The 10602-nt window shown below is 35.7% G+C and overlaps 2 protein-coding genes and 1 non-coding gene across 3 annotated transcripts; 2 read left to right on the forward strand and 1 right to left on the reverse strand.

Annotated features, from left to right (window-relative positions):
- Window positions 1–760: 760 nt before the first annotated feature.
- LOC113325244 (putative F-box protein At1g32420) lies at window positions 761–1771 on the reverse strand. Its single transcript, XM_026573450.1, has one exon. The coding sequence runs from the start codon at window positions 1769–1771 to the stop codon at window positions 761–763; it is 1011 nt and encodes a 336-aa protein (XP_026429235.1).
- A 3034-nt stretch (window positions 1772–4805) lies between these two features.
- Window positions 4806–8085, forward strand: LOC113320736 (rRNA-processing protein FCF1 homolog). The gene is made up of 9 exons (XM_026568628.1): window positions 4806–5110; window positions 5205–5270; window positions 5363–5468; window positions 5577–5619; window positions 6650–6722; window positions 6838–6925; window positions 7098–7154; window positions 7330–7408; window positions 7743–8085. The coding sequence occupies exons 1-9, from the start codon at window positions 5040–5042 to the stop codon at window positions 7754–7756; spliced, it is 597 nt and encodes a 198-aa protein (XP_026424413.1). The 5' UTR covers window positions 4806–5039; the 3' UTR covers window positions 7757–8085.
- A 153-nt stretch (window positions 8086–8238) lies between these two features.
- On the forward strand, window positions 8239–8310 carry TRNAG-UCC. The gene has a single exon. It is a non-coding gene; the product is annotated as a tRNA-Gly (tRNA).
- The last annotated feature ends 2292 nt before the right edge of the window (window positions 8311–10602 follow it).

Below are 10602 nucleotides of genomic sequence, written 5' to 3' on the forward strand. Positions count from 1 at the left end.
TGAGCATAAGCGCATAGCTATAGAGAAACCAACTTCTCAGCGGATAAGTTGGCTAAGCGTGGTGCAAGGCTGAATAAGGGAGTGGTGAGGCTGGTGATTGAGCATAGACTTAAACCCGATCGACTTTCTGGTAGGTCTGGAGACTCCTCATCAGATGTAATGGTGATTTGGAATAACATGGCTGCTAATACCAATTTGGAGTAGGACAAAATATTTTTTACATCAATAGAATTTGAGACTTGGGAAAAATGGGTGCCACAAATCATTTTCGAAAAAGTTTATCGAAAAAAAAATAACATAAAAAAAAACGTAAAGAATGTCAGCTCTTAAATGTCACAATTGCGCAGCATATGCTAGAACAATTTTATTGACGGAGTAAAATCTAATTTACAGGCAGAAGATTTTCCGTGGATGTATAAAAACGGAAACAATGATGATACAATAGAGTGTCATCAGGAGGCACTAAGAATGAGGAGATTCCGTCTATTTCAACCTTGTTACAGCTGAATTTCTTCTGCTTCCAATTGTAATAATAGAATGAAAAATCATCTTCGATTGTTGCAGATCTTACTATGAAAAAGTCTGTCCCTGGAATGGAGAGAATGGAGTCTAAGCTATCCGGTAACCATTCAAATGGCGGCATTCAGAATGCCTCCTCCACCCAGTCGAAATTACTGCTCTGAGAAGTTTCTTTCGTCTTCTTATCTTGATTGCCGTTGTCATTCAGTAGATACATATTCATACTTGTATGGTTGTTCTTCTACCAATATTCTCTAACTTCAGAGCTCGAGTATCGTCCACCTTTCTTAGCTAATAGAGCTAAACGGCCATCGACTTCCATTAAATGAGTTCTACAAAACCTGCTTACATCGATAATACTATTAGGAATAGGTATTACTCTGAACTTTTCAGTTCCACAATTAAATTCAATAATTGCTACTCCTACATCCCTGTCGGATTCTCTATGATACCAGAATATGGAACCATTCACATAAACAGACTTGCCAAGGTAGATAGGCGACACCAGTAAAACTTCATCAACCTTTCTGAATGAATTTTGCTGTTTCCCGCCAACAGTCAAGACTTCACAAATTTTTTCATCACTTACGCAGTTTCCAGACTCGTCGCTTGAGTGAACTTTCCACAAGGATAGAACTTTGTGTTCTTTGGTGGCAGGATTATATCCAAAATAAGACCATCTAAAATTGAGATATGCGCGCGTATAAACCACACTGCCATCATAGTTTACAACTTGCTTTTCATCTTCTTTTTGTTGTTTAATAAGTGATTTGATCCAAGGTGTTGATTCACCAGTGCTGGGGTTATATATCTGAAAACATCGCGTGCCTTGGTTTGCAAAACAAACCAAACCATTGACAAACTCAAGCATGTGTATACGAGAATCCAATTCTATTTGAGGGATAATTTGCCTTTGAAAGGTTGCGCCTCCTCCCTCCAGTCCATCATCCTCAGAAGGAAGTACAAGCTTGGCTGATAAAAAGCACGGCTTTCTGGTTTTGTAATTCGGAGTTTTGAGAAGAATAAATGTACTTGGTTCTGACCGTGCAAAGTGTAAGTCGATAAAATGTCGATCTTTCTCAATCAAGAATTGCCAACTTTTGCACACACACTTGAACCTCATGAGTGATTTTACAGGTAATCTGCTTAATATCTCACATACTATTAAATCGTCACTAACTTGTACATTAGTACTACAACAACAAATAAGAGGAGGGAATTTTGTACCCAAGTTATGGTACTTATCCTCCATATTTATTTATTTTTCTCTCCAACAAGATTCTAATGTATAACCTCTATACGTTATACAAATTAAAAATTACCTAAAAAGAGTTTTCTTTTTTTTTTTTAAGAAAACTTAAAACTGACAAAAGAAAAACCATGGGAAATCCTCTTTATTTATAAGTTTTATATTTCTATATCTCAGCTTCGAGAAAGATGAGAAATCCTAGTAAAATAGGCATGTATTCCTAAATCTTATACTACTAACTCCGAAATAAGGATGGTATTTGGGCCAGACTTGCCCAAGCGTGAATCCAAACAGACAAGTTAAAAGGCGATTAATTCTGTCTTCTGACTCCAAGGAAGCTGCCACTGCTTTTCATTCTGGTAGGTCAGGAGTCTCCTCATCAGATGTACCATAGATTTTGTTCTTAACGTAAGGGTGATTTGGGATAACATGGCTGCTAATAGGAGGTAACAATTTCTTCTCGGAATACCGAATTTACTCCATAACGACAAAATATTTCCGGAACCATCTTAAATGAACTTTGGTACACTCTAAAATAAATTGATATCTATATTAGCGGTGTTGTAGAATAGGGGTGGCCCTGTATTGTGCGAGATGGCATTTGTACGGGAAACATATCTTATCGGTGAAAGATGACATTTTCGGACAAAACCAAAAAGAAGAAGAAAAAACAAGAGGCCGCAAGAATTTTCTTTTAGTGCAAGTATTTGTCAAAACAAAGTACCAAGAACCAAGATTTCTGAATTTATCACATGGATAGATTTCTATCGTGCCTTGTCGTTGTGTGCAGCCATTTGGACGATGGGTATATATATATTGATACTCTAGTCTAGTGCTCCTTTCCAGGGGTGTCTTATAGGATTGTGGAACCCTAGGCGAGGTAAAATATGAGGCGTTTTTATGAACACCAGTTCAAAAATAAATCCAGTTTTTAGAGAGAGATAATTCAATATATTTTTGAAACCCCCAGCTATGCGGCTGAGGGCCGCCTAGTTGTTTTTTTTTTTTCTTTTGAATTTTCGTTAGATTTTGGGTTATAAGCTTGTACTTTGTCAAGATACACCCGCAAATTGGTTACTGATTTCACAAAATTAAAATGTTAGTAGCTTACAAGTATTATATGGTGTTTAGTAACAATTATAACTGTTAAACTTATATATAAAATGAATAATTGTGGCAAGACGCTTTACTAACACTTATAAGTGTTACAGTTTTAATAAATAAATTTGGGTCCCCCAATAATTGGGGGCTCTAGGCACACGCCTATCCTGCTGCATCATAAGTCGGCCATGCTCCTTTCTTAGACTACTTCAGAACTAGTGATTCTCAGATTACTTCCTCGGTTCTTAAATTGGAGTAGATTTTGACAATTACGGAGTTCCTACCTACGTAATACGAGAGAACATGAAAACCATCAACCATTTGATGATTTTGAGACGGATAAAAAAAACGAGAACAATGGAACGAAAATACGCTTGGTTGATTACTCAAGAGTCAAAGTAAGTTACAACCAAAGATCTCTTGGGGTCTGTTTGGCATGGGTGTAATAGTAAGAGGTAGTGCAGTCAACATTGAGCTCAAGGGATGCATTCAATATAAGCGTGTTTGGCAGGGCCCGGAATGCAGGACATTTTGGAATCACGGGTAATCCATACAACCTCCGATGGGCGGAGTTGGATACCGAGCTTTAAAGGTCTGCATTGAAAGTTGCCCCTATTATAACATCCAACTACCTCCTTTATCAATTTTTCGGACCTCTTCCCCTGTTCTTTTCTATGAAGATTAAAATTGTATCTTCTTCTTCCATTTTTTATCTCCTCCAAAGATCAAGATCGCTATATTTTCAAAATGAGATATACAACCAAAAGTTAAACAAAAGTTAAGAGTTCTTGGTTGATCAACATCAGAACGGAGATACCCTATATATACTCACATAATTTGTATTGATTTTTCCTACAAACGTGAAGATGATTATGACAAATAAACAATTGTTGTGGTCTCATTAGAGGGACACCAATACCTCCGGCATCATTCGAGGGACACCATACCTCCCAACGATTACTTCGAGTGTAATCAAACTTCTAATCAAAGAAAAACTCTCAAACTTTGATAATTTAATTCATAACCTTCATTATTACATTGGCAGAAATACATATATAACATTCTAGAAGAAACTAATTACATAACAACCTAATTCCATAACTACAAAATAACTACACATGCTTATCCAAGCACACACATAATAGGCACATTACATACCCACAATTTTTTATTTTCATATCTTGCACATATCAAGATCAAGTTTTCATGTCTTATGTAGATTTAGATCATGTATATTGTATGCTCTTGCTTGTTATCTCTCTGAAGATTAAAAAATTTAGTTTCTTGGTTTATGAATTGAGTAAGCAAAGGAAGATCTTTAGGGTTTTGAAACAATATTCCATGAAAGATTTCTAGGGTTTGAAATTCAAATCAAAAAGATTTCATGGGTTCTAACTCTTCTTTTTGATGCAATCTACATCAAGAAATTCAGGGGCCTTCAATTTAACTGCATTAAAGAGTGTTTGTTTTTACAAATTGGGATTATTTTTCTCGTATTAAGAATAAGGTTAGGGATATATGATCAGGATTCAATTTTATTTTCTTTTAGATTAATTTGTTATTCCCTATTTTTTATTTATTTTTGATTAATTATTTGTTCTTTCCTGATTTTTTTTCTTAATTAAATACGCAATACATGAATCTCTGCTACTTGGAACGTGCCAAACTACAAAACCACAATACAAGTGATTCAAATATTGTGGCATTCAATTACCTGCAGTTGTAACTTACCCTGTATTGGAAAAAATTCGATGCCAAACGGACCCTTGTATTCTCTGAATGTAGATGTTTAGGATACAAAATCTCCATCACTACTTTTGGCCCTAATGGGCAACCAAAAGGCTAAACGCAACACCTCTTGGCACGGCCCTGGAGGATTTAAACACATACGACATACACGTACTACACCTCTCGAAGGAGGCTGATTTGAGTCGGCTTAGGTCCAAAACAGACATCCTCTTTTCTTTTTGTTTTTCTGTGTAGCCGAACTCTACTTCATCTTCTTCAGTCTTCTGTTTAATTAGGGTTTAAGTTCCATCCACAAAAAGGAAAAAAAAGGGTTTAAGGGTTTTAGAGCTGTTCTTCAGAACGAGTTTCAGTTATCTAAGACGAAAAATCCCCCAAATTAGTTAGGGTTTAAGGTTCACCAGTTATTCTCAGTCAAACAAATATGGGGAAGGCAAAGAAATCACCTAAATTTGCAGTCATGAAGAGATTAATCAGCTCTAAAATGATCAAAAAGTAAGCTTTATGAAACATCTTATCATTATATTTATTCCTATTTGATTATCACATAAAATAAAAATCTGATTTTTATTTTTGTTTTTCAATTTAGGACAAAAGAGGATGTTCTAAACCCTAGAAAGAAAGATCTTGAGAAGGAAAAATTACCCAGAAACGTGTAAGTTATTCTTGTTTATTTTACTCAATTTAATCAGTTTTTGGATTTTCTGTGATGGGTTTAATTTGAATTTCTTAGATTTTACTATACAGGCCTCAAGTATCATCAGCATTGTTCTTTAAACATAATAGTGCATTGGGTCCTCCTTATAGGGTTTTGGTTGATACCAATTTTATCAATTTCTCTATTCAGAACAAGGTAATTTTGTTTTGAAAACCCTGGGTTTTATTGATTGGATTGAGCTATAAACTTATTTATAGAGATAACCTCAACTGATGTTCTTTGTATCACTTGCATTTTGTGTAGTTGGATTTGGAAAAAGCGATGATGGATTGCTTGTATGCAAAATGTGAGTGTTCTTCTTTTGCTCCATATATTTGAATGGTACTCTGTGATGTTTATTGTGTTTGATATGTTTGGTATGCTTGCTTATTTCATATCGACTCATTTGTTTTCTGTTTTCATTTCCAAGGCCAGTAATTTGCTCGAAACTTCTTTAGCATTACAGTTTCCAGCCAAATGTTTTTTGCTTGGTAAAACAAAGAAGTTTCTTGGTTGCTTACATTTTATTTTTCGCCCTCTTAAGTCTTTTTGCACATATCTGATGCATCTTATTGTCTTGCTTTCTTTTAGTTTCAATATTAATTAGTTCCAGCAGGGGATTGTTTGTAGAACACAGATGGAAGAACCCAAAAGATCCTACAAATAATAAAATTCTCCACCCAATATGTAGCTACTACAATTGATCACAAATAGCATAAATTACCTACATAATAAGGATCCACAAAACAAACATGACTGTAATTCATAATCACAGCACTGCCTGTTTCCTAGCTAGCCCAAAAATGCAAACAAAGGAGTCAACGAAAGGGAACCTCCGATCACAATGAAATTCATGTTGTTGCGGATATTGCTGCACCAGTTCTGCTTGGGGCGCTAGGTAGGTTGGAGTTTCGGCAGTGGGTGTTGCAGGAGTAATAGGAGTAGTAGTGGTGTTGTAGGAATGGTGTGAGTGGTAGGAGTAGTAGGTGTTGTAGTAGTAGGAGTTGAAGTACAGCTGACCCACAGTTATCATAGGCACTCTTTTCTACCACGTTTACCGTATGCAATGGCCAATGTTTTAAAGCTGATCAAGGTTATCATCTAAGAACGAAAATTTAGTTAACAAAACTGTGCATAGTTGATAACAATTCACACCAATAATATCTGTATCGCAAAAGCAAAAAGTTTTCTTTAAGCATATTTCGATTGTGTTACTTCAAAGTCTCATTCTCAGTTTAATGGTACTCTGCCATATTTATTGTGTCTGAATTGTTTGATATGCTTGTTTATTTTATATCGGCTCATTTTTTTTTTCTTCATTTCCTTTTGGTAACAAGGCACTCCTTGCATTACGGATTGCGTCATGGCAGAGCTTGAGAAACTGGGTCAGAAGTACCGAGTAGCTTTGAGGTTAGATGTTTATTTGAGAAGTTTCATTCCTTTCAAATGAGCTAGGATATTTTATTCCTAAGTGGAGATTGTTCTTAAGTTAGCAGTGTGTGAAATGTCATTTATTTTTTGATAGGATTGCAAAGGATCCTCGGTTTGAGAGACTCCCCTGTACTCACAAAGGAACTTATGCTGATGATTGCCTCGTTGATAGAGTTACCCAGGTAAGGACCTGGTAGTTCATATTTCTTGCTGATTCATGGTGGCATCAAACTTTCACTCTTGGGTCAATATGTATGATTCAATATTATCAGTTTTGTCTTTCAAATATCCAGTTATGTTTTTCTCTTCGTCTTTCATTCCTGTTTATACGAACATTGCTTCTTCTGGATGCAGCACAAGTGCTACATCGTTGCAACATGTGATAGAGATTTGAAGCGAAGAATTCGCAAGGTATACTGACACCTTTTTTAATGTTCGGAAAATTTTCTTCTCTTCTTGTTTTTTCATTTTTGTCCAAGAAATCTGTAAGCTTATAAGACTTGTAGTTGGTATCTGATTGCATAACAACTGTCATTATTTATTTTTCTTAAATTCTAATGCATAAATTTGCTTGACGGGGGAGCAGGTTCCTGGAGTTCCAATCATGTACATCACAAACCATAAGTACTCGATCGAGCGACTACCTGAAGCAACCCTTGGTGGAGGTAATGCCTGGAGGCTGTCTAAATCTTTATTTTCGATCTCTTTACTTCAAATTCATTCATGTTTAGATCATCCAAATACCATAATGACATTGAACAGTTTTGGTACATCTTGATAAATGAAAAAGAAAAAGAAGCTGTTTATTCGTTTTAGACTCCCTGTCCCTGATGATCCTACCAAAAGAGTTCTCCTCCTATTCTTAGGCTTATCTTGATTTTTATTGCCACCGAATTCGGATTTCACTAATATGTGCAAGCGTGCAATATCTCTCACTTTCTGGAGCTAAATTTTGCATACTAATTTACTTAAATCGAGTATTCTCTCTCTTTTAAACAGCTCCGCGATATTAATGACTGAAGATGATTCTCTTTGGCGTGAGGAAGGCCATCACTGTTGTCACCCTTTCCAGGTTTCAGATGTGCTCATGAACAACTTGGCATTTGCTCATGCGTGATTAAAAGTTTCAGATGATTCTGCTCTTTGGGACAACAGCTTTGTTTCCTGTGGGTTATTCTTTTCGATGTATCAACTACTCGAGAGGAAACAAGAAAACAGTCTTAGCTTCGTAGTCTGTCACTCTGTCTGTCTATTTGGTTTCAAAATTGAACTGTTCCACAACTTTAAACTACAATGTAATGTGTTTCATCTTTATTTATGTGGATTTTCTTTCTCTTGCAAATTTGTTCCGACTTATCAGAATACCTTTATTAAACTCTTGTCTGCAATCAGTGTACAATGCAAAACATTCTTTTTACGGCTTTGCACCATTTACCAAGTGTTGAAACTGTCGAACGTTCAACAAAGATTTTTGTTTTGCAAAGAATAACAACAAGCGTTTGTAGTCCAACGGTTAGGATAATTGCCTTCCAAGCAATAGACCCGGGTTCGACTCCCGGCAGACGCAACTGAACCTTTTTAAAGTTTTTCACTGACATTTTCTACCCATCATTTTTCCCTATTGTCATTCCATAAGAACTCGACAACAGAGTGAACAGAAAAAATTATCTTTAAATGTGCAATAAGCAATAAAATCAACTGCTTCTACTACGCTGCTCTACCATTTCCAACTTGCAAGCACCATCACAGAAAATTCATTGTTGTTTCGACATTATGAAGTTGATAAAGTGTTCTTGTTGTCATGCCAATAGTGGAACACTTGGTTATGAAAAACACCTTCGTATCTTCTTTGATTATCAGAACATACCATCCCTGCATGAATTAAATCCCACTGTTTTACCTCGATGTCATAAGAGTAGACATATCTGTTTTTTCTGTCGACAAAGGTTAATATAAGCTTGCATTTAGGATCCGTGACAATTACAACAGGCTCTGCACTCCACCAGTATCTACCACTACAACTTAACAGCTGTTGTGAGCTAATATCCGTTGCCAAGTTAATACGGCACTTTGCAACCCACGTGTATTCAGCAGTCATGTAATGTAACCACCACTATTGCAGTTCTTTTCCCTCAGATACCATAACTTCAGTCGAAAATTATCGACCCCAACAGAATGAATAAACCATAGCAATCCTCCCATCTCTAGCAGGCGAAACGATACACGTGAACCCTCTACCGGAAGTTTAATTATCATAAAGTTTTCTGTACTAGCATCAAGCCTAAATATTGCTTCATAACGATTCCTTTCATGTTGACTGCATATCCAATTTAATGCATAATTTACGAAAACGGGTTTATCAATTACTCCCTTCGTTCCTTTTTAATATGCTGGTTTTGTTTTTAGAGAAAATTAAGAAAACTAATCATTGAAAGTGGTCCTCATGACACTTGACAAATATGCTTGTGATAAGTTGTGTACATCTTAACAAAGAATCAATGCTTCTTTATATAAAGGGGAATGATAATGCTTACGTGTTTATGTATAATGCTTACATGTTTATAAGGAGAATCTGGAAGCACAAAACTACGCCAGTATAGGAATAAGTCATCAATGCAGTCAAACTCAGGAGAGATTAAAGGTTGCAAAGAAAGTCCAAACCAAATATGAGCAGCAACAGAACAATCTATAAATAAATGCTTCACAGATTCCTCATAACTGCGGCAAAGGGGCATAAAATGTCTACTTCTTGATTATATTGATGAATCAAAGAATTGACAGGTAGCATACAAGCAAAAAATTTCCACATAAAAAACTGTATCTTCGGCAAACAATCAATACTCCAAACTTTCTTCCAAAAACAAGCATCCTCAGAAGAGGCAACATCATTCACAAAAATTTTATAAGCAGACTTAATTGTATACTTCCCATTTTTAGTATGTGCCCACATTAGAGTGTCATTGCGACTAAGATTTAATCAAATCGACCAAATTCTAGTGACAGCATCTTGAGAGAACAAAGTAGATAGCACATCAATATTCCAGGAATTAGTCAGTGGATCAAACAGATCCTTGACTAAAGTATAATGAGAGCAAGAAGGATGAGAAGCTAAAAGAGGCACATTCATACCAAGAACCCAAATAGTATTCCAAATATTTGTGGAAGCACCATCACAGACTTTAATAACAAAGTTTTCCTTGATAAATCTTAAACCATTAATGATGCCCTTCCAAATCCAAGAAGCAGAATAAACATCCTTATTTATTTCCAACAAATTTTGGTTGGGAAAGTATTTATCTTTAAGGAAAGACGACAGAAGTAAATTAGGATTTTTCAGGATCCTCCAACCAAGTTTATCTATAAACACTCTATTGGTAGCATAAGTATTTCTAATACCTAGACCACCAGCCCATTTCGACTTACCTATATCCCCCCAAGAACGAAAGTAGGCATCATGCTTAGGGTTGCTTTTAGACCACCAAAAAATACGCTGAATGGAATCAATTTTGGAGGTAACAGTCTTAGGCAGGGGGAAACAAGCCATATGATAAATAGATAAAGAAGACAAAACATGCTTAGTAACAGCAGTTTTACCAGCCACATTAAGATTAGTCTTCTTAGAAGAACTTAACCTTGAATAAAAACTATCTATAAGAAAACTGAAAGATTTAGTTTTATCACTTCCAATAAAAAGTGGAGTTCCCAAGTATTTCTCTGAGTTACTTAAAAACTTAATTTGAAGAGTTTTAGACAAAATCTTGATATGCTTATGATGCATTTTGCAACTAGCAAAGAAACCAGACTTCTCAAAATTTATAGCCTAACCAGAGACTTTAGCAAAGACATTAATGATCTTAAT

This window comes from Papaver somniferum, chromosome 11, assembly GCF_003573695.1.
Source record: "Papaver somniferum cultivar HN1 chromosome 11, ASM357369v1, whole genome shotgun sequence".
NCBI classification, from domain to species: Eukaryota; Viridiplantae; Streptophyta; class Magnoliopsida; order Ranunculales; family Papaveraceae; genus Papaver; species Papaver somniferum.